A 24,699-nucleotide genomic window follows, 5' to 3' on the forward strand; every position below is an offset into this window, starting at 1 on the left:
CTAAGTCCCTTACGGGAAAGCACGTCTTCGCGCCAAGTCCCTTACAGGAAGGAACGGCCTTGTGCCCAAGCCCTTTACAGGAAAGCACGACCTTCGGGTCTAAGATTACAGAACGGAGGGGTTTCCTCGAGTTCTCGTGCTTGTATAAGAATTCTCCCTGAATAAAAGAATACTCTCTACGGGGGGGGGGGGGACCAGCCCATCTTCTGGTCCCCAATACTGTGTCAATCTTCTCCCTTCTCTCATGTTTGCAAAGAATTATAATTTTCAGATTTTCTAAGTGCTCGTGTACGCTCCCGTTTTGTGACAGAGAGCTTGAGCCTTGAGGCCCTATGGCTTGAGAGTTTACAGCAAGGGAGAGAGGGCCTTCAACTTTGACCTTGATGCATTTGTGAAAGAATGGGGGAAGAGGGGGGTATATATAAGCTCATGCTGGCTGTTTTTGGCCGTTGGCTACCTCATAGAGCTTTTTCAACTTTTGAATCTGCTCGTGTCTGGCCGTTGGGAACGTTCCGACCGTTTCGACCAGTCCGTTCCGGTCGCAGCCTGCCAACCGGAACGTCTGTCCGTTCCGAGGCGTTCCAAAAAATTCCAAACGGTCGGAATGTCGTTCCGGCATTCCAAGGCCCCTAGGGCGCGTTCCCCGATAACTCTCACTTAAACTGCAAGGGCTAGACACTGTCGCAGGGAAGCTGTGGATAGGGGAGCAATGGAGCGAGGAGACAAGAACAACTGTAATCATTTACGACGAGGGACGGACAGAAACACAAAGATAATTGCAATATAAACACTTGGCAACACTTTTAGTACTTCAGAACACTAAAAGAGAGAAGAGACGACACGACATGACAAAATTTCGAGACAAGACGCATTGGCCCCAAAGACTGGCGCCCCTTTCGGTATTTCTTTATTAATGATTCGACGAGGTATAGCTCCCGAGGATCCCACTCTCTCCAAGACTCTGCGTCCCCAAGCCCTCTGAGAAGTTGCCCTCTAGGCACTTATAAACTTACAAAGGATACCCAAAAGCAGAGCCCCAAGAGCATCAGTCCTGAAAGCACTAAAACTAAAAAGCAGTTGCTCTCAAAAGCTAGCGCAAAAATCGGCCCAAATTAGCTAGAGCGATTTGTGGAAATCCGTACAGCATGCCACATCATCAATCAATGCAAATTGCGTATATGTATGTATAGCTTGCCACGTGTCACTTGTATGCCTCTATTGTGTGTAAGGTGCAGCGGAAGTGTCACATGACACATCCAACCCTATGTGTCCGTGGACAAGCTACAACATGACCAGGGTTCAGTTCAATCAAGTCAGTCTAGGATAGGAAGTGATCTGGCATTTTTTGTGAGTCTGTTCGCAGACCGTGCATGTCCAGACACTTAGATTAGATGCATATCCTCCGGTTGCACATAGCATGATCATCAGATTTCAGTCAGAACCCATCAGTGGCATTTTTACAGTGCATAGACCTACTTTTCCTATTTTTGACATTTTTCACTTATTATTTTTAGCTAGCTCTTATGCTGTGGTGCAAAAACGCTAGAGATCTTTGGGGTCCTGGTGAGAAGTTGCCTGTGAGCAATGCTCTTGCTGCCTTTTCTGCCAGAAAGTGCTAGCACTAGGTTTCTACTTATACAAACTTAGTAAGTTTGCCCTACCTACTTTCCAACAAAAGTCACTGTTTTTTGAACAAGTAACCAGATCAGCCAGCGTTTTTGCATCTGCATCAGCCTGCAACAGAACCACAGCAGATCAGCCCCAGTGTTAGCAGATTCCCACCGCAGGATGACATTCAGCCCTAACGTTTTTGCATCTACCTGAGATCATCAACGTTTTTGCAGATCTTCGCGACAAGACCATCAAGAACACTAGCATTTTCAGTTTTCAGCAGTCAGATACCGCAGTAGAACCCCCAAACCTCGCAGATCTCACCTTCCCGCAGCACATCCTCACCGCACGGTCAGATCCATCGAAATTTGCAGATTCAGCCCGGAAAACGCAGATTCCAGCATCTGCGTTTTCAGCGTCGCATCGTCGCCATCGACATCGTCACTGACATAAGAGTCAGAATTCAGCAGATAAAGATTTGCAGATTTCAGCCTGTCTCGTCGTCGTCGTCGACATCGTCGGCAAGTCCAAGCATTGTAGAGATTTGTGCAATCATAAGTAGACCGCTCTTGCCATAGAGAGTGGGGCCTTCGGAGGAGGGTTTTACAACGTCCCTGGTGTTGTATTCTCTTCTCTCTCTATCTCTCAGTCTCAGCACCTTCATTCACAATGCCTATTCACTTTGTTTGTGTCCATTGCACTCTCTCACTGAAGGAACGAAAGGCTCTCCCTTCCGTAAGTAAAAGGAACCCTTGAGCACAGTTCGGAGCACTCATCTTGAGCAAAGTTCAAGATTCACTTCCGCTGCACCTTACACGAAGTGAATGTTGATATTGCTCAAGATGAGTGCTCCGAACTGTGCTCAAGGGTTTCTTTTACTTACGAAAGGGAGAGCCTTCCCTTTCTTTAGAGAGAGAATGCAATGATCACAAACAAAGTGAAGGCTACTGTGAATGAAGGTGCTAAGACACAGAGAGAGAGAGAGAGAGAAAGAGAGAGAGAGAGAGAGAGAGGAATACGACACTTGACGATTCTCAAACCCTCCTCCAAGGGCCCCCCTCTCTATGGCGAGAGAGGTCTATGCTATAGATTGCACAATCTGGTACAATGATCTAAATGCAATGAACTTGCCGACGATGTCGACGACAATGACGACGACGACGACGACGGGCCGAAAACTGAAAACCCTAGGGCTGAAATGTTGAAATCTGCAAAACGCTGAGTTTCTGTTGAATACAAACACTATGTCGGCGAGGACGGCGATGATGCGTTGAAAACGCAGAAGCTGAAATCTGTAGAGAGTAGGCTGAATCTGAAAACGTTGGCTGACTCGACGGTACGACGAGGATCTATCGCGGGTAGGTGGGATCTGCGAGGCTAAGGGCTGAATCTGTTGTGGCTAAGTGCTAAAAATTGAGTACGTTGATGTGATGGGGCTGATCTGACGCCAGAATCTACAAACGCTAGCCTAGGTTTGCAAACTGAAAAACGCCAACCTGAATCTGTTGTTGATGAAAAACGCTACGCTGAATCTGCAGCTGAAAACGCTAGGAAGAGAATCCCCAAAACGCTGTCTATTCTGTTAGCTGAAAACGCTAGGGCCTTATGTCACCAGGAGGTGTATTTTTCCTGTTGCCTTCCGTAAATAAGTATTAGATATATTTATTTTATTTTTACTTGTTTGTCCCGGAACCCTTGAAAAGGTGCAAGTGGACATTGCATGGCCAGTGTGAAACGGCTGCAGCCAAACGGGTTTCTCACATTGGGGATCTAGGTCGGTCAGACAGGGACTGCCCGGGCCAGTTAGCATTGAATTCTGATGAGTATGGAAGCTCGTGTGCGCCAAACTGGAATTTGGGCCACTCGTCAAGTCACTGCAACTTTATAAGTTGAAAGGGGCCAATAAATTAACCCGCATTGTAGATGTTGGTCAAATGGTAGTCTTCAATGATGGTCAGGAGACCGATAGGGACGCCATGGAAGCATCTCCTAAAATTTAGGGAACTGCTATTTTTGACCGGAAAATGTGTTCGCGTCATTAGCTCTGGAATGACAAGGGGAACATTTTATTGCTCTGCTGCCAAGTCAACTGACGCAACAGTTGAGATATTTCTAGCAGGGAAAGCCCAAACTCGAAAACTGGGCGACGTGTCAGCCTGTGAGCGATTCTGCCACTCTGGGAGGCAAAAACGAGCTGCATATCAACAAAGGGGGCGCCATTTTCAGCCTCAAGTGGATTGTAGCAGGTACAGAAGCTATGGAAAGCTTACCTTGCCCTCTATGCACAGTATGGTGACGGGAGTGATGCCCCGCACGCTACATACTGCTCTCTTTCTCCCCTACGTACAATATGTTATGCCCCACTAGTGGGCTTCTCATTTGACCTATGTACAGTTGTGGGGAAATATGCTTTCATGCCGAGGCAAGAGCCTCTTTGCACAGGAACCGGTGTAGCTAGCTGCTGCACCAAAGCAGGTCCACGAGAGGGTGATAACCTCTCGATTGCGCAGTAAATTCAGCACTGTTTGCTTGCTGTTTTTACTCTGTTTTGAGACTGTTTTGTGCCCGGGATGCTTCCAGAATCAAGGGGCACCAAGCCCAAGGTGCAGGGAACAGTGTAGGGACCGTCATGTGCCCAAATCAGGTCAAAAACAGGACTGAACCAGAAATTACAGTGACCTGGAATTTACTGTTTTGTGCTCCCGACTGAGGGATAACGCCAATGGGATAGAGTCCTGAGCTTGGAAATTGATTCGGATTAATTTTGGTACCGTTATGCTGCCGAAATTCTGCCGAATCTGGAGCGTACTAGCTAGATGCAGGTGTTATCTTCCAGGGACTCTCTTTTTGTAATTCCCTCTCTCTAAATTAAAGAAATACCGAAAGGGGCGCCAGTCTTTGGGGCTTACAGGGTGTCGGTCTCGTGTGCGCAGTGACATTCTAGTCGTTGGACGCAACTGTGTTCTCTTCCGTTCTCAGTGCTCTGTGTAAAGTTAACAGGTAATTGAAATAGTACCGCCCTCTACGTTGTATAGGCCGGTTATATGGTTCCATCGACGGGATAGTCACTTTTTCTTCAAAAAGTGCAGCGTGGATTGTTGTGCGTGAAAGCAACACAGAGCTTGTCGATATGGCAGAGAAGCGAGACCAAGTACCTGAAGAGGGATCTTCCTCACATGGCACAGAGAAAATTCCTTCAACTCTTCAAGAAGAGGACAAGTTGTTTAGAACTCAACTGCGTTGTTGCATGGACATGTTTCAGCAGTTGGCTAATAACCCAAGGATGCAGGAATTCTTACAGGTTCCGACACAGGGTTTTCAGCCTCATACACAGGGCATGACTGAGCCGTTGCAGGAAAAGGAGATTTCGAATGCGCAGAGGACTCATGATGCTCGAGGGAAAGCCCTTGTGGTTGAGCAACTAGCGGTGTCCAATGATCCAAAGCAACTTGCTTTAGCTGGACAGGAACCGTTTGTGAATGGTCAAGGGAGCAATGAACACGCTATGCGTCAGACCCTTCCATTACCTAATACTTATCTTGGCTATTTTGGAGGTGGTTCAGTGTTTCAAGCTATGGCTGGACCTTCCACAGGTTATATGCCAGGGAATGTGTTCGGGACAATGCAAACAGGCATGGGTAACCCTATGTACGCGAACATGGGTGTCCAACCAGGTTTTCAGGGTGCCTATGGCCAGTTTCGAGTGCCTGGAACACAATTGGTATGGCTGGTTTTTCGCAGCCATACGTACAAAGTGCAGATATGACAGGGAAAACAGTTGATGCGAGTGTTGGAATGAACACTCATGGAGCACCACTGTTACAGGCACCTGTTTATGATAATGTGGCTCCTTTGAGTCAGCCTAAGGATTACAAGGAAGGTGGGCAGGGAGTGAAGTTTGAAACTTTCAGAGGAACTGAGGACCAATTAAAGGCTTTGACCTTCATACAACAGTTCGATGCAGCTTATGCTGGAGGCAACTTCACGGAATCTTCAAAGATACGCAAGGCTGCCACTTTCTTGAAAGGGAATGCGCTTCAATGGTGGATCGCATTGTTGAACCAAGGTCAAGCCCCAACAACGTGGGTCCGCTTCAAACAACTTTTTGCACCTGCATGGTTGACAAACACTTTTGAAGTGGATGTGATGACGGAATGGCACGAGTTGAATGCTAAACAGTGTGCGAATCTGGAAGAGTACAATAAACGGTTTTGGGCCGCACTGTTGCCAGTCACCTCTTACAGGTTTGTGCCTTTGTCAGAACAAATTGAGAAGGACTGTTGCGGATTGCCCAAGAAAATCAGGGACTACTGCACAAAGACTACTGTCATGCATATGTTTCAATTGATAGAGAATGCAAGAGTGGCCAACAATCTGTCGAAGGGAGATTCCGATGGATTTAATAGCCACAAGAAAGGGGCCCAGGGCAAACAGTTTTCAGCCAAGGGCAATGTTGAAGCAAAGCCTTCTGAGTCTCCTGCAAAGAAGCCCTCCACTGAAGAAGCTGATACATCCAAGAAGCAATCTAAATCTTCTTCGGAACGAGGACGAGGACAAAAAAGGCATTTTTCTGGCAAAACTTTTCAAGAAAGGAAAGCTCTTAGGGAGGCCAAGAAATGCTACATTTGTGAACAGGAAGAACACTTTGCAAATGAGTGCCCACAGAAGAAGTCACAGGATAAGGATGACAAGTCAGACCATAAAGGGAAGAAGCCAAAGCCGAGTGCAGGACTTGTTCCAGATTTGGTTGGAGATCAGCCAAACACAGATGCCATGGAGCTGTGCAGATCTTGGGGCAAAGTTAGAGACCAGACAGTGCTGGTTTTCTTTGATCCAGGAGCCCGTGCAAATTTCATATCACCAGAATTGGCATCAAAGTTGGGCATTCGTGCGGAGGAGATGGGTATGACAGGCGAAGCAGGTTTGGCATGCCCAGGACATTCAGAGCCTGTTACTCCCATTCTAGGAAAGCTTCGTCTACACATTCAGAGCTATGTGGATGCGGAAGAATTTCATATTATGCCGCTTGAGGGCTGTGATGTGTTATTGGGTATCCCATGGTGTTACAGGTTGCATGCTATGGTGGATACTTACAACAAAAAGATTACCCTTGTACATAGAGGAAAGACTCATGTCCTTGATGTAAAGCTTAAAGGCGAGTCTGTTCCAGTTGTTTCTGCTTCTACTATTTCATCTGTAATAAAGAATCATCTTTCTGCGTACTTGATCTTTGCAAAAGAAGTACCTCAAGTTGTATCTAATTTGTCTACCTTAGATAAAGACAGGTCAACTTTTTTGAGTGGTTTCAGTGATTGTTTTTTGGACTCTTTGCCAGGGGAGTTACCTCCTGAGAGACCTGAGGATCATACTATAGATCTTGTGCCAGGTTCTAGTCCACCGAATAGACCACCATACAGGGTTAGTGAAGCCCAGAAAAAAGAGATTATGGGTCACGTAAACGAGCTTTTAGAGAAGGGGGGGCTGATTCAGCCCAGTTCATCCCCTTTTTGTTTGCCTGTACTCTTAGTGCAGAAGAAGGATGGTTCATGGCGCATGTGCATTGACTATCACGCCTTGAATAAGAATACTATCAAGAACAGGTTCCCCATACCGAGGATAGATGACATTCTTGATCCGCTTGAGGGAGCGTCATTGTTTACAAGAATAGACCTAAAGAGCGTGTATCGTCAGATACGCATTAGACCAGAAGATGTCCATAAGACTGCGTTCAGGACAACATTTGGTCTCTATGAGTTTCTTGTCATGCCATTTGGTCTCACAAATGATCCTGCCACATTTAATAGAATGATGGACAGAATTTTTAGACCACATAGAAACTTCGTGGGTACCTTCTTTGATGACATGATTGTCTACTCAAAGTCTGAAGAGGAGCATAGGGATCACTTGACCGCAGTTTTCAATGAGCTACGCAAGAATAGGCTACTCATTAATGCGAAGAAAAGTGAGTTCTTTTTGCAAGAGATTCACTTCCTTGGGCACATTGTTTCAAAGGATGGGGTACGCATGGATCCCGCTAAAGTGGAAGCAATTAGGTCATGGCCAGACTTGAAGTCCGTACATGACATTCGAAGCTTTCTAGGCTTCTATTCCTACTACAGGAGGTTCATCCAAAATTTTGCTGAGATTGCTTCTCCACTCCATGCACTGCAAGGAAAAGGAGTTACTTTCAAGTGGACAGCCAAGGAAATTTTAGCGTTCAAACACTTGGAAGAGAAGCTGACTTCAGATCCGGTAATTATTTTGCCAGATCTTTCTAAACCTTTGTGGTTCAATGTGATGCGTGTGGCCATAGTCTTGGTGCAGTTCTAATGCAGAATGGCCGAGTAGTCGCATATGAGAGCAAAATTCTTTTGAAGACTGAAAGGAACTTGCAAGTCTATGAGAAAGAATTGCTGGCAGTAATTCATGCTCTCACTAGTTGGAAACACTATTTGCTAGGGGCTGATTTTGTTGTCCAAACGGATCATCAAACCTTGCGATATTTTCTTACACAAACGAAGTTGTCTGAGAAGCACATGCGATGGGCAAACATCTTGTCAATGTTCCATTTTCAGATTGTGCATGTGCAAGGGAAAAAGAACGTGGTCGCTGATGCGTTGTCACGAAAGCCCCTAATTTCAGCAGTGTCAATTCCGTACCATTGTGAACTAGACGAAATGAAGACACAATATGCTGAAGATTCAGATTTTGCAAGGATCTATGACCAGCTTGTTGATGGGCAACATCATGAGCACTATAGGCTTAAGAATGACTTTCTCATGATGCATGGAAAGTTATGCGTCACTAAACAGTTACGGCCAAAGATTTTGATGAAAAGTCATGCTCCACCTTATGCTGGGCATCGTGGAATTGATGCGACAGTGAAAGGGGTTGAGGCATTCTTCTATTGGCCAGCTTTGCGTCAAGATGTTGACACATTTGTAAGATCATGCTTAGTTTGCCAAAAAGTCAAATTTGACAGACAAAAGCAACCGGGATTGTTGCAGCCATTGCCGATCCCTGATAGGCCATGGGAAAGTATAGCAATGGACTTTATCTTTGATCTTCCAAGGACGCAAACAGGAAATGATGGGATTTGGACTATCATTTGTAGGTTCAGTAAGCAGGCCCATTTCATTCTTGTTAGGAAGAAGATAAAGCCAGAACACATGGTCAAGATATTCATGAGCAATATCTTTAAATATCATGGGATGCCTCAGTCAATTGTCAGTGACAGGGATCCACGTATGACGAGTCTTTTCTGGAAGGCATTGTTTGAGAACATGGGCACTACGCTCAAGTTCTCTTCTTCGTTTCATCCGCAAACTGATGGACAGTCAGAAGAGGCAAATTCTATTATCTTGGACCTGCTCAAATGTTATGTCTCAGAGCACAAGGCAACTTGGGAACACCATCTCCCATTGGTTGAATATGCTTACAATAATACTGTGCATACGTCAACAGGTAAGGCACCATTTGAGATAGTGGAAGGAGGAAAGAAAGTCCCGCCCATTTTGCAGACTAAGGACAAGATATTTGAGGCAGACAAGTATGTGCAAGATATGGATGAAACATACAGGAAGATAAAGATTGCTCTTGAGAAGACTCAGGCTAAGCAAAAGAAAGCTGCTGATCCTCACCGTCCTGAACTTGTATTTTCACTTGGTGATTGGGTACTTTTGCGCTTTGAAAAGGCAAGTTAAGGAAAAGGAAAGGCAAGAAACGCTTGTTTCCTAAGCTCAGTATGCGATATTATGGTCCTTTTCAGATTTCAAAAAAGATCAGCGATGTCGCTTACAGGTTAAAGCTACCAGAAGGCTGGAAAATACATAATGCTTTTCATGTCAACCTTCTAAGGCCCTTTGTTGGTGATGTGCCAGAGAATATGCTTGATGAGGAACAACCCGAAGTGGAAGAATTGGATGAAATCCTTGTTCCTGAACAGATATTGGCACATAAAGAAAGAAAGGTTAGAGGAAAAGTTGCAAGACGCTATTTGGTGAAGTTCAAGAACTATCCATCGTTAGATGCCAAATGGATGGAAGAGTCTGAATTGGTTGATTCACCTCAGCTATTGCAATTGTATCTTGAAGCCTTTCAGATGGAACCCACAGTGACTTGATGCAGCCTTTTTGGAGCAAGGCAAGAGCATGGTTCATGATGCTCAAAAGAGTAGTTAAGCAATTGTATCTACTCTTTCCATACAGAATTTAGCTAGAGAAGTTTGTGCTCATGAGTACACTAGAAGACTTCTATGCTTGATATATGTGTCGTAGCCAGGTTGGTGGGATTGTTTAATCGTCCAACGCTACATTTCCGGAAGCATGTATATCTTGGATTCCCATCATAGAATATATGTGATATCAGGAGATATCCGCATGTATTATTGGCATGCAAGCGAGGTGGGGTGTGTCACCAGGAGGTGTATTTTTCCTGTTGCCTTCCGTAAATAAGTATTAGATATATTTATTTTATTTTTACTTGTTTGTCTCGGAACCCTTGAAAAGGTGCAAGTGGACATTGCATGGCCAGTGTGAAACGGCTGCAGCCAAATGGGTTTCTCACATCGGGGATCTAGGTCGGTCAGACAGGGACTGCCCGGGCCAGTTAGCACTGAATTCTGATGAGTATGGAAGCTCGTGTGCGCCAAACTGGAATTTGGGCCACTCGTCAAGTCACTGCAACTTTATAAGTTGAAAGGGGCCAGTAAATTAACCCGCATTGTAGATGTTGGTCAAATGGTAGTCTTCAATGATGGTCAGGAGACCGATAGGGACGCCATGGAAGCATCTCCTAAAATTTAGGGAACTGCTATTTTTGACCGGAAAATGTGTTCGCGTCATTAGCTCTGGAATGACAAGGGGAACATTTTATTGCTCTGCTGCCAAGTCAACTGACGCACCAGTTGAGATATTTTTAGCAGGGAAAGCCCAAACTCGAAAACTGGGCGACGTGTCAGCCTGTGAGCGATTCTGCCACTCTGGGAGGCAAAAACGAGCTGCATATCAACAAAGGGGGCACCATTTTCAGCCTCAAGTGGATTGTAGCAGGTACAGAAGCTATGGAAAGCTTACCTTGCCCTCTATGCACAGTATGGTGACGGGAGTGATGCCCCGCACGCTACATACTGCTCTCTTTCTCCCCTACGTACAATATGTTATGCCCCACTAGTGGGCTTCTCATTTGACCTATGTACAGCTGTGGGGAAATATGCTTTCATGCCGAGGCAAGAGCCTCTTTGCACAGGAACCGGTGTAGCTAGCTGCTGCACCAAAGCAGGTCCACGAGAGGGTGATAACCTCTCGATTGCGCAGTAAATTCAGCACTGTTTGCTTGCTGTTTTTACTCTGTTTTGAGACTGTTTTGTGCCCGGGATGCTTCCAGAATCAAGGGGCACCAAGCCCAAGGTGCAGGGAACAGTGTAGGGACCGTCATGTGCCCAAATCAGGTCAAAAACAGGACTGAACCAGAAATTACAGCGACCTGGAATTTAATGTTTTGTGCTCCCGACTGAGGGATAACGCCAGTGGGATAGAGTCCTGAGCTTGGAAACTGATTCGGATTAATTTCGGTACCGTTATGCTGCCGACTGGAGCGTACTAGCTGGATGCAGGTGTTATCTTCCAGGGACTCTCTTTTTGTAATTCCCTCTCTCTAAATTAAAGAAATACCGAAAGGGGCGCCAGTCTTTGGGGCTTACAGGGTGTCGGTCTCGTGTGCGCAGTGACATTCTAGTCGTTGGACGCAACTGTGTTCTCTTCCGTGCTCTGTGTAAAGTTAACAGGTAATTGAAATAGTACCGCCCTCTACGTTGTATAGGCCGGTTATACCTTCTGTCAGTCTTGCTGAGAAGGTGCACTCCAAGTTGCTAGAACTTCTACCTCCTCTACTGAAAAGTGCTAGCGCTAGGTTTCATAGTGACTTAGCAAATTTGCCCTACTCACTTTTTCAAAAAAAGTCACTTATTAATAAATAAGTGAAAAATGTGTATTTTGGGAAAAATGGTTCAATGCACTGTAAAATGCTCATGATGGGTATTTAATGTCATGTTGATGATCATGTTTTGTCCAGAGGATATGCAACTACTCTAAGTTCCTGGACATGCACGGCCTGCTCACAGGCTCACAAAGGTGCAAGAATACTTCCTCAGCTGACCTGAATCCTAGACCTGAGATAGCTTGTCCACATGCACATAGGGTTAGATGTGTGCGTGACATTGTGTGTGTGTACTTTGTGTGTGTGTACACGTGTGTGTGTGTGTCCTTCAGTTTTAGGCCCCTCGATAAACTTTATAAGTTGGTATTTCTATGTTTCTTCTTCTTCGTCTTCTAGGTTTTAGGCTCCTCGATCGGTTGCTACAAAAATCAATCTAAGTTAATTCAAGACCAAAAGGTCTAGATGATCACAACTGCAAATACCACATAGAGAGAACTGAGCATGGCACCAAGGATTTTGGCTTTGACCAAGAGATTGGCGTGGACCACCTTTCTAGGGAGAGAGAGTCAGAGGCAAGCCAAACGCACGCATTGGACCGACACGTCTATGACCTTGACACAAAAACCCTAACCCTAAAACCTGTCACACACCAACTTCTAAAATCAAAGCAATCGTCCTCGATTGACCGGTATCTTAGCCAATGCATGTAAAAAGTATTAAATCTTGCTTGGATGTCGATCACACACCCAAGATCTAGCCAATGCCTATAAAAGGTCATTAGATTCTGCTTGTGCTGCGTGCACACACCCAAGATCATAATCTTAATTGTAATCATAAATCGTACAAAAGAATTCTCAGTTCATCATCAATCTTTATTCATACTTTCTTTCCTTCGATCCATGATTCTTAGTCTGCCATCGCTCGTTAAATAGCTTGGTTACCAAAGTTCAACACCAACTCTTTGTTCTTTTGCTTCAATTGGATGATTCGTCTGGAGTCAAAACGGGCATGATAATGGCATGCCTAGTAGAACATCACATCCTTCCAAATCCATAATGTAGAGGTCACCCGAATCTGTAAATGTATGAACTTAAGGTCGCAGTGATCCGATCAACAGTGTTAATGATGTGCACGTTCCATTAGCCATTTGTGCTTCAATTTGTGTCCCTTCAGCATATTCTTCAATACCTAATCTTGTAGCTAATGCTGAGGCGATAAAATTTTGCATAGAGCCAAATTTGAAGAGGAGAAGGGCATCTTGATCTTTGACTTTTCCCATAGCTTTACATGGCAAGCATCAACGGTAGGAGCACCTATCAAGTCAGAAATCAATCCAATTGAAGGTTGGGACTCCTTTTATCCTGTGCTTTCATATGTGAAGGGTCTTTTGTTATTGGGGCTTTCTAGGCAGTCCCAAGCAATATGACAGTGAAGGCCACATTTGTAACACCTTCCTTCTATTCGATATCGTGCCATTTCTTCAAGAGTCAACCGTCTACTAGATATATCGATCATTGTGCTAGTTTACGGTTGTGGGGAATCTTGGACGAAGGATTGACGATTTGGGTTTCTCTTGTGAGAAGATGTCAGTGAGCACCAGTTCTTTCTTCATAATGTGATATCCTACTCTTGCAATCTCTACACAAATAGAAAGAGCTTCCAAAATTATTAATTTTACACGCTGAAATTCTTTGTTGAAAGCCCTAATTTTCCAAAATTGTCAAAATCAAAATCCCTTCACGTCAATGCGTAGGGCTCGTCAAGAGGATCAACTAAGAATCGTCTTAGCTTTGATACCTCTGTAACAAGCTTGGACACCCAAGTGAGAAATCAATACCGTCACACGAACATAATTGCAATAAATGAACTTGAATAGAGAGAGAGAGAGAGAGAGAGACGACACGAAGCGGCGGAGTTCCGCTTCCAGATGCACTGCCCCAAAGAGTGGTGCCCCTTTTCGGTATTTCTCTCTTGATTGATGATCACGAAGTACAATGGCTGAGGTTTAGAAATTTGAATATGTGAAGGATCAAATTCATCTTTTGCAGCATACATGGGTTTAACAGCAGTGAGTCCGACAAAGAGGACAGTGTTCCACTGACTAGCCAATTCCGGGAACATGCGGAGCACTCCAATCCTAAGAGGGAATGGAGAGAACCAACGAAGATTCCAACGGGAGCGAGCCTCCTTTTGAGGAATCAAGAGAGGATCACAACAAGTTTTCGACAGGGACTCTCGACAAGATGGAGTAAAAACGTCAATGCTAGGTTGACACATGAGCAAAATGAATGATCAAGAACTTCAAGGACCCGAACAAAATGAAGTATTTAAAGAATCACCTACTTGATGAGCTTCACTCTCGATGGAAGGATGTCGTTGTCACGTGCAGCGGAGGAGAATAAGGATTTGTTCGGATCTAGTACTCCGCACACAAACACAAGGGTTGCTTTACTTCACTTGAAGAACTGAATCGAACTAAAAGAAAGAGAGAGAGAGAGAGAAGAGACGACACAAGGATGTCGGGTCCCAACCCTCAAGGGCCCCCTTGCTCTATTGCCAGAGCAAGTACCTTTCTTTATTCTTGCACAAATGCTACTACAATGACTAAATGTTGAGATGTTGATGCTAATGGGTACTGATGCTGGGTATTGGGTACTGAGGTATTGAAGGGGTATTAAGGTACTGAGGTTCTATGTCAAAGACGATGATGTCGATGACGAGGTGCTGATGGTCTATGTCAATGACGATGATGTCGACGACGGGTACTGCGGGTTCTATGTCGAAGACAGGGAGGTCGACGACGAGGTCTATGTCGAAGACAATGAAGTCGACGACGAGGTACTAAGGGTCTTTGTCGACAACAGTATTGTGTCAAAGATAGTGAAGTCGACGACGGTTCTGTGTCGAAGACGGTGAAGTCGACGACAGGGTCTATGTCGAGGACGAGGAAGTCGACAACGGTTCTGTGTCGAAGACGGGGAGGTCGATGACGGGTGCTATGGCTAGAACTGAACGCACTGAGGTACTAAGGTCAACTGGGCTCCCCAAAACACTGGCTGATGTTGGCGCTCACTCCTTTGCCCTTTCTGGTTGAGATCGATGTCCCCTTTATAGGTGGCATTGGCTGGGTCGAGCAGGCTTAGGAGAAGTCCACGGTTCAATTAAATTACCCCTAAGTTCACTTAGTAAATTAAATGTCCACTTAAGCATGGGTTCACGCGGTCAAACGCCTACATGCTGAAAATGCTTTACTGTGCAAGAGAGGGTAATGCAACTACAACCAGCCTGGACATGCACGTCCTGCTAGAGGCTCACAAAGTGCCAGGCTTAGTCCTACGCTAAGACTGACGCTAGACCATGGCAGAAGCGTGTTCACGTGGCGCAAGTGAAGTGCGCACGTGACAGTCGTCCACTCACCTAAGCCGGCCATGAAGGCCAAAGCCACGTATAGAACAGCCTTTGACGAAGCTCTTGACCAAAAGATCAATCAAATAATGAAAACAAAAAAGCACTCTCAAAAGAAAAGCAAGTCAGAGGACTATCCTATACCCCAACTAGAAATGGACTCTCGACGTGGCTAGTGATACAAGAAGCATGTTTGCTTCAAGGATGATCCCAATTCTTCTTCGTCTTCGACGACTCTTCGTCTCAAACAATTCATCTTCCTCTAATTTCAACGAGGATGAGAAGAGGCGGAAGCAGTGGAAAAAGACCAAGAAAAGCAAGAGAAGAAAATCCCGAAAGAAGTCTATAAAGCACAGAAAGCAATCTAGCACTTCAGAGGATGATACCTTGTCCTAAGCTCTAGCCGAAGATTGGTATTTATCCTATGTGCAAAGTACGTCTATGGTGTATCAAAGGAGAGTTTCAGCACCACACATCACGCCTTCTAGAATAGTCATAGCTAAACCAAAAGCCTCAAAGTAAAAGCTCTAGTATATAAGGAGTATCTACCAGATCCTAGAGTCCATGCACTTCGCATCAAGAGTTGATGCATTGTGAATATTTCAAGTATCCAGAAACTTCTATATCGTACCACTTGAGAGGTGTGACATTCCCCACGATGCTTTGGAAATTGGCACCGAGAGAACAATGTGATGGTGGACACTCAGGCTAGGAAACTAGCCTTGAAGAATAGCAAGGGCAACGATCTAATCCTGAAGTACAACCCAAGGAAGAGTCCGTCCCTGTTTATCAGCTTCGAAATTTCAATAGGAATCAAATCAAGTCTTTTTGGTTACTCGATCTTTACCAAACCTTTGAGTGAATTTGAGGATTCCAATTTGTCCAAATATAAGTTAGCGAGTCTGAATTTTCTCAAAGTCTCATGCAGCCAGAGCATCAAAGCCAGTGGCTCTGGTAAAGATTAACTTAATAGGTCTCTGCAAGCCAGTGGCTCTCTGAAGTGTTAGTGTGATTTTGGTCACACCCTATGTATTAGTGCTGATCATAAGGTAGCATTTCAAATTCGCAATGAATATTCACAAAAAAAGGCCTGTTACTAAACTCCTTAATGTTCTTACTCAATTCCATGAGCCCTAAAAGAACTAACCATCCTAAAAAAAATTGCAAGCAAGAATCTCATTGATCATAAACGTGTAATCTGCCAAAGTAAGATCTTTTAGCCAGAAAAAAATATGCTGCAACAACAGAACTCGGCAACTACTGCTAGTTGAGGCAATCAATACTAACAGTAAAAGCCTCAAGTTGTTCTTTTTTTTTGCCAAAAAGAATTAATGGAACTGGAGTGGTTAAGCATTCCTAGTAGGTACTGTCTTGACAGTAAATGTCAACTATGGAGAAGCGAGCACCCATTCAGTAAGAACGAACACAGTATGTAAGATTCACAGTCACAGGATTTTATCCTAGCTATATCCATTGGACAATAATAAAGCACAAGAAAGTCCACCTTTGCTGTTTGAAGCCATTATCTTCTAAAAGAGCATGGCTAGGATGCTGAAAGTGTGGAAATGATTTTGGCAATGAGCCAACAGGTGGACTGCCTGCTTGGGCACAGCCACCAGCAGCCAGAGAACCATGAGGAGATGATCCCATGCGAAAAGAGCTAGAACCATAAGACGAGGATAGGATGCTGCAAAATGGAGGAAATTCTCAAAATCATAGCAATCCACTGTGAAGAGCTCATAGATACTAACTGCAGAGTTTCGGACCTTTGATTATCCGGGGGAGTTGCACCAAATAGGAATCCAAGGGAAGTACCACCTGAATCCTGAGGACCACCGGTAAAAAGACGTAAGCCACCACCAGGCTTGTTGCCCCTCCTTCGTGACCGTATCGGAACATGGCCATCAGAGATGCTACTGGATGTACTCGTTGCACTTCCAACAATAAATTTGGAATTTGCAGGATCTGCCCCATAACTCCCTGATCTCCCATCATTTGCTGATGACTTGCTCTCAATCCCCAAATTCGATGTTCTGCCACTTTTGCGGAGCTCCTGCAAACATATTAAATGATAAGACTGCATTTGTTCTTATAAACTTCTACAACAAGCAGAGTGTGAAGCCTGTAAGAACCAAACCTGCTCATAGAAGACAAGCCCATCATTCAGAGCTGTTGCTAGCTCCTCAGAGATCTTCTTCTGCCCACGATTGTCTTGACTCTTTGTAAAACCTTTATTTCCATGCTGGCTCCAAAATGCAAAGAGACAGTTCACAATGTGAAGAACAAAGGCTTGAAAATAACGAAATACAACACAATCAGACTAATCAAACACAGATACAACTAATCTTAAACTGCATACTGATACATCGCTAACGCATATGCAGATACATCAATGCACACTTATTCACCACTTAAGTGCCCAACCCATGAAATAACACAAAATTTCTAGAAAGGCTTCAGGTAAAAACATTGATTATCACTTAAACCAAGCCGTAAAAACTGTATGGAACGTTTGAGGCTTAAGCTTAGGCAGACTTGAAGAAAAGTCACAACATCATTGCAGAAATGATTTTAGCAAATAAATGGGCATGTCTGTTGGCTGAAGAGCGGAAAGTAGGCTTGGCAAACACCCTACAACTACCTGTACTCCAAAAGGTCCATCCAGCCACTGACGGAAAGAGGACTTAACTATGGAAAATCCATCAATAGACCGCAAAGTTCAAAAGAGTAGATTAAACACATACAGACAATGTAGTCATGTAAATCTGATTCATGTACAATCCCTTAGAATCAGCCTATCTATTGCCAATCATCTTCTGGTTACATGCTCCTCCTTTTAGCATGTGATGCCTTGTATATGCTCTGAAACCATTCAGCCTATCTTTCAGCACACGCAAATTCAAACAAGCAAACCCATCCTCCACTTTCAACAGAACAATGAGCTGTAAAAACACAACCCATCGCTATATTTTCCTTTCATATGCTTGAGCCATGTGCCCCGAAGGCTCTTGACTTCTCTCTCCACCTACCAAAACCCTATAACGAACACAGCTTCCCAGAGGGCACAAAAAAGGGCCCCCTAACCAACTCAGCAATGCACTGCACCCACACCGATATGCTCTGGCCTCACCTCTGAACCTCCCTTTACTGCCCTGCCTAGCCTTGCTCATCCACCCTTCCCTATGAGTGTGTGCACAATGCCATACCAAGTAGCAGTTCTAGCTACACTGCAATCAACTTATTCACTAAAACCACTGCCTGAGTAACAGTAGACAGTCCACTCCTCAGAGACAACAAACTCCACCTAGTGAGGAGCACCTTGAACATGCAAACACTTACTGTGAATTATTTAGATGATTAATACACTGACTTCAGAGTGTCATAAAACACATAAGACACATACCTTGTGGGCGAATAAAATTAAAGGGGCGCATATCATGAGAATGAAGGATGATGGCTGTCTCATGGTAATTTGATGCAGCTACAAGGAACTACTGTAATAAGAAATGACTCCCAATAGACTGTACAGTATGATCCAATCAATTCAGACCCTTAATCTAGAGGGGCTACTTCCCAGCCTTGTGCAGCAGATACATGGTTAGCCACAAACACAAATGGACTGGATCTGCTAATCTTCCAAAGCAAGAAATCCTGCGATAATGGTCATGTGCATATCCGGACCTTTGGTGCTGTTCGAGCCAAGACACAAAAATACACAGGTAGTACTCGATAATGAGCTAGATATTATAGCAAAATGAACTCAACGACCTGCATCAGCAACTATATACCCTGCAGAAACCGATATAAACTTCTAAGCAATGCAAAAAAAGTTAGCATTCTGCAAATCTCAGAAATATCTAAACTAAAGTATGTGCTGTTCCCCCAAGTGCGCACCTACACAAAGCTGAAATGAAATGTCTCTGACAACAGAAACATGTCTGTAAAAAGCCCATGCTCACATGAACCCGACAGATATTACAATACATCTCAACTACAGACAGAAGAAAATATCCTTCTCTTGAACCTGCCATGGAACATGACTGCTGAATCTGATTCAAAAAACTCTTAATGTTAAGAACCCGAAACCTCATGACTGCTTCATTGACTGACGCCATGGGATTGGCTATTTGTAACCCAAAAGGATGTGTAAACTCTTTCTAATCTAATATATCTTTTCATCGTTTGTTGTCCCTAAAAAGAATCAATCAAACTTGAAACCCCTTCACATACGACTGAATGATCTTTACTACAAAAAAGTCCACAATATAAAACAAACATTGAGTAGTTTTTAGACAGCTACGACCTGAGAGAGAGACTGTGCTTGGTACAAAGGTCCTCCCAAGATGGCCAAATCAGCAAGCAACACCGTATTTTTAAGAATGTCATGTGTACAAGAACTCCTAACTTCCGAAGTATAGGAGCCTGGAGCATGACAGGTCGAAGCGCTTGTGTAAGACAACAGACTGTGCTTGGTACAAAGGTCCTCCCAAGATGGCCAAATCAGCAAGCAACACCGTATTTTTAAGAATGTCATGTGTACAAGAACTCCTAACTTCCGAAGTATAGGAGCCTGGAGCATGACAGGTCGAAGCGCTTGTGTAAGACAACAGACTTGCAGCTGTTGAGTCTAAACACACACACTCAGCTGAAGTTCACGAAGATATGAGGTTGAACGAAAGGTGAGGTAAAACAGATTGTTGGGCAGAGAAAAACAGCCAAAACAAAAAATCAGTGGAATTAATAACCATGCAATGCATCAAAACGTGAACGCTGTAGAAAACCAAGCCCTCCACCAAGCTATTAAACTTCTAGTTCAAGCAAAGAAATAGAAATAAAAAGCTTCCTTAACCCTCCAAGGAAGTTGAAGCATTCGATAAACAAAATACAACATATGCACAATATATTCACATTGTGCAACCTCTACTTATTTGCGTAGTAACATGGGAACAAAGTGGTAAAAGTGAGGGAATCGGGACAACATAGAAATGGCACAAATACAACTGGGAGATAATGCGGGGAGCTTGAAGGAGTAAATGATGGGGAGCTTGAACACTGACAAGTACACGGAGCTTGTGTAACAGGTGCAGACCTTGAAAACTCGGTATTAAAAGCCAGTTTAAAGAGGGGAGAGTCCAGCAAAGAACTAGTTGATCCATAGGCAGGTGCCAAGGACACCCCCCAGTCCATAGAAATGGGCAAAAACCCTAATGATTTATTTTTAAGAAGATTCTGTCCCGTTACACAAATGTCCCTTACAAATAAGACGGCCGATCACCACCCTTTGGAAAAGCAATCCCTTGCACAAAGGGTGCCAAGAAAGGTCCAACAGTCCCCTCCCATCTTGAGTCGTTTTCAACCCCAAGTCACCATACGCTGTCGTTCCATCCATCCATGTTCATATACATATTCAAAGAAGTATTGACCTTACCATCTTAAGTATTACCTTCAACCTTGCTCTAGTAGTCTACAGCAGGGCCAAAATGTGTTTCTTTGAGAAGACCTGACATAGAGCAGGCCTATAATGCAGTAGGAAACACGTACAGTATATTCAACAAAGAAGGTTACACAGTAACTTGCAAAAGGTACACGAGCGAAACAAGGAAAATGACTGTTTAGATATCAATCAACCAGCTAGACTCCATCACCGCTAGATCAACGTAAAAGGGAGAAATGCGCAGACAATTTTGACATTTTCAATAGCAACTCTCTACCTGTGTCACAACGATCAGCTGTTGAACAAAGCTGTCATTCATTTCCGAGTCGTCCTCTTCATCCTCATTGTGACTGCAATAAGCTGTTCATGTTAGACCAGCTCACCAAGCACTTAAAATGAAGCGTCTCCAGCCTCAAAAACTACCTCTTAGAGCCAAAAGAAGAATCTTTGAGCACATTACGATTTGAATCTAGCTCCTCATCCATCTGAAAAGTATCCTCATCATAATGATTTGGGGCCTTCCCAGAAAATGCAGCAGATAGACCTCCTTTCCTTGATCGGGGACTTCTGATAGATGGACCTGCATGCATAGGGCCATTCCAATGTTTTGACCTAAACCTGGCATCACCATCACTAGGACCCATCCTTCCATACACACCACGTTGAGATGACCTTGGACTACCACCGTCACTAGTTCGTGGACTCTCAAGATTATTCCTGGGGCTGTCAACAACTGGTCCAGGGTTATCAAGGCTAGCACCATTGTCATCCATTAGCTTAGCATCGAGACTTTCAGCCAACTTGGAAGGATCAAATTTCAAATCAGTGCCAGTTAACTTGTTGCTAACACTTGGGCCAACATTCTCATCTCTCTCCTCCCCTACTGAGCTTGATGCAGTTGGGTAAGACCAACTATCTTTCCCAGAAATTTCTGACCCTGCAGTGTTCTTTCTGTTTCCATGAGACAGGGAGTCCTGGCTTGACCCCGGATCAGACTCCCTTAGAGTAGATATTGAAGATCCATAATGACTAGGAGGTAATAACCATTTGGCCCAATCATCACGCTTCCGCAGCTTTTCACCCTGCATATATTCGATAGTTAGTTGAACCCATGCATTTACCTTCCTAAGCCAGAAGATCTGAACTTTAAAATCCATAATCTTTATTCAGAATATGCAGTAATGTAATAATATCCTACTTCCTTACATACCTGAACCTCAACGACGGCAGAATTGCGGAGAGCATCCAATATTAATCCAGGGTTGGGTGTCAACATTTTGACCTGTTACAAACAAATTATTGTTGTTCTATGAACAGTCATTTGACTCACTCAACAAACTTTACACTAACAATAACACATACCCGATTGAAGTTGGCAATCACAGAAACAGGGATGAACCCTTGCTCGTCCATTTTAGAGCGCAAAAAAATGTCTCTGCAAAGATTCTCTATGCTGAAAGCGGAAGCATACCAACCAATCAGTAAAGATATCCAGCCGCACATTACAAACAGACTACAAACTCAAAAACTTCACCTAAAATAATATTCGATCTGCTTCACCAACATGGATCTCAAGGAAGCAGGATCTGGACCAGTGAACATAACTCCTGGAGGTGGTCCAGGAGGACCAAAAAAAGGTGGACCACCACGGATGGGATCTGGTGCAGCAGCTGGCATATAGTACATGCCTGGTCCTGCATCTGTGATAGCAAAAGACCACGGAAAGTAAATTCAGACAACTACCTTGGTACATAGAATCAGTCCAAAATCCTTCAACAAGGCAAAAACAGGACAAAAGCGTGCGAATCTACTGCTCATCTTGTAGTTAATGATATCATGAACGAAGACTTTTGTCAATGCAAAGAGACGCGAATAAGAAAGCAGCTAAAATTGAAAAGAGCCAGGGCAGTACTCTGAAATCCGGCAGTGAAGAAGCCTGCATTTGGATTGTAAAAGAGAGAGGGTGGACGAGGGAGGTTCCTAGGCCCGACCCGTTGCTGCTGGAAAGGCATTCCCATGTCTCTACCATTTCCAAACCCCTTATTGTGAGGGTGCCAACCATGGCTACCCCGTCCTTGTTCACGTCCCGTATTCCTCCGGTTGCCATTATTATGGGCAAAAGAACCTGCCCCATCACCCCTTTGATGCATTGTCTGATTGTGTTCATTATTGCCTCCAATAACCAAAGGCCCTTTGCCTCGTAACTCCCCACCTGCTTGATCTGCATTTGGAACTTGTGGCATGCTCACCTGTGGCACGCTGTTTTCAGCACCTACTGGTGTCATAGAAGGTGGTATGTTCTGAGCTGCAGATGTGCCATTTGCAGCATTCATCCGCTTGGCAGCTGTTCTCTGCTTGTTTGCAGTGGGAGACTTACTGCCATTTCCTCCACCCTTGGACCATGAGATAGCAGCAGCAGATGCCTAATAATCCATCAAAATGCTAAACTTATTAAATTCAGCACTCCAGCATAGAAATTTAATGCTCACAGTCATCTAAAATGACTACTTCCTAACAATCTAACCACTACTGAAGTACCGAGTTGGACCAGAAGACTATCAAGTACAGCATACTGCCACAAACAAGGAACATCAAAACCTGTCCATTCTCATCATCCAAGTTCCCCATACTAGTGACCTTAACTGCACAACCCACTCATTAATTACTCAGTCCTTAGTTACTCCGCTAAAGCCAACAAGCCACAATCGCTGCTTAGTTTAAAAATCCAATTGGCAAATGCTGCTACAAGGAAAAACCCTACCACATGCCCGGGTCTCTCCAAGGTAATTTTTTTAAGAGAAAAATACTTCAAACAGACCTGATTTGATGATGCATCTATTGAGGGTGATGGTTTCTGTGTCTCCAAAGCCTTTGAACCTCGTGCATCTCCCAATGCTGGCCAAGCCACAGCACCCATTACAGGTCCAGAATCCACAACTCCTGTATTACTATCTGATGGTTTCTTCCATGCAGGTTTACTCTGTTTGGAAGGAGAATCTGAGCGCCCGTGCTTGACAGGCGAGGAATCAGGGTCGGCAGGAGGAGGAGGAGTGACAGGCTCAAGACTCTCTGACTGATCAAAGACTGGGCGGATGCCACTAGCCTCTTCCTTTCTGTCAAAGGGAGGAGAAGAGGGTGTCTCCATTGAAGATGGGACAGCCGGTGCGACAAGGTTTGCTAAACCTGCTGGCTCATTCTCCCCAAGGTGCCCTCGCACCACCTGTGACCATGCGCTTTTGAACCGGGGCCCTGGGGAAGGAGGAGGAGGCGCACCTGAAGAGCCTCCGGAACCCGCCGACGAGGTACTTGAAGTTGATGCTGCTATTTCTGCTGCTTGAGATAGATGAGAAACTACTGGAGCTGCCATTTCCTCTGCAAGAGCCTTAGGGGGCGGGCCCATGATTGAAGTTAAAACTGGGCCCCCATCGCTAGGGTTTAAAGGAGCGTGTTTACTTCCTGGGCTGCCCACATCACCAGTATCGGGCAGCTCCTGGGACGTGTTCGACGCCATTGCTTACCTTGGACGCGGCTACGTACACGAGGAGATAGGCATATTGCAGGCCATGACGAACAGGGTTTTCGGTGGGGGCACGATCAGCGCAAGCAGAGAGCAGGAGAGAGAAGAGGAAACTAGGCCTAGAGGAGACCGTGTTGAGTTTTAGAAGCGCAGAGAGAGAACCTCAAAACAGCAACCCTGGTCCCGTCCACCTAGACAGAGGGCGTTTAGGCCTAAACCTTTTAAACATAGTTCGAGTTTATCCATACTTATCTCATGCATTGCAATCAACCTTACAGAATTTTGAGCATTGTCCGTGCCCCATGCATAGGCCCTCTTAGACACTGTTAGAAAAAAACCGGGGTCTAGTGTATTTTAACCGGCTAAAATTATAAAAGCCCGGTTAGATTTTGAGCTTGCCTTTAAGAAAACTGGCAAATTTGCACAAGTTTTAGTGTACTTACCGGCAAAAGCGTCAAATTTTGACCTAAAAACCGTGAGAATTTCAAGTTTCCCCTTATTTTGATCAGTTAGGAAAAATGTATTTTTCTAGACATGGCCCTCTATGTCAATAATGGTGATTGATGTATGGCAATGTTCAAACAGTTGCACCAGGGGCAAGTTGTTAATGTGGCGACCACCTATTGGTCAACAAAAGATCTGTGTATTTTCGAACCTACCACAGCAATGGGCGGCACTATCCCCTCGAACACATGAGCTTTCCACCTTGCTTAGGGCCAATCTATCCAGGTTGACCCCAAGCCCCATGGCCGCAAAGCCGTGCAATGTAACGTGAAGGTCATGCCCATTCCTTGAG

The 24,699-nt window shown here is 44.5% G+C and overlaps 1 protein-coding gene across 1 annotated transcript in view; it reads right to left on the reverse strand.

Annotated features, from left to right (window-relative positions):
* Positions 1-24,103, reverse strand: part of LARP1A (LA RNA-binding protein) — a 48,409-nt gene extending 24,306 nt beyond the window's left edge. The window contains exons 1-10 of the mRNA XM_086506251.1: positions 23,205-24,103; positions 22,299-22,809; positions 21,921-22,086; positions 21,749-21,839; positions 21,597-21,668; positions 20,810-21,468; positions 20,664-20,736; positions 17,090-17,194; positions 16,719-17,005; positions 16,457-16,639 (exon numbers count right to left, since the gene is read on the reverse strand). Of these exons, the coding sequence (XP_086362377.1) occupies positions 16,457-16,639; positions 16,719-17,005; positions 17,090-17,194; positions 20,664-20,736; positions 20,810-21,468; positions 21,597-21,668; positions 21,749-21,839; positions 21,921-22,086; positions 22,299-22,809; positions 23,205-23,897 (2,840 nt within the window). The 5' untranslated portion in view covers positions 23,898-24,103. The remainder of the gene's footprint in view (positions 1-16,456; positions 16,640-16,718; positions 17,006-17,089; positions 17,195-20,663; positions 20,737-20,809; positions 21,469-21,596; positions 21,669-21,748; positions 21,840-21,920; positions 22,087-22,298; positions 22,810-23,204) is intronic.
* Between the last annotated feature and the right edge of the window lie 596 nt (positions 24,104-24,699).

Source organism: Adiantum capillus-veneris, chromosome 29 (genome assembly GCF_014529385.1).
Source record: "Adiantum capillus-veneris isolate H3 chromosome 29, ASM1452938v2, whole genome shotgun sequence".
Taxonomy (NCBI): Eukaryota; Viridiplantae; Streptophyta; class Polypodiopsida; order Polypodiales; family Pteridaceae; genus Adiantum; species Adiantum capillus-veneris.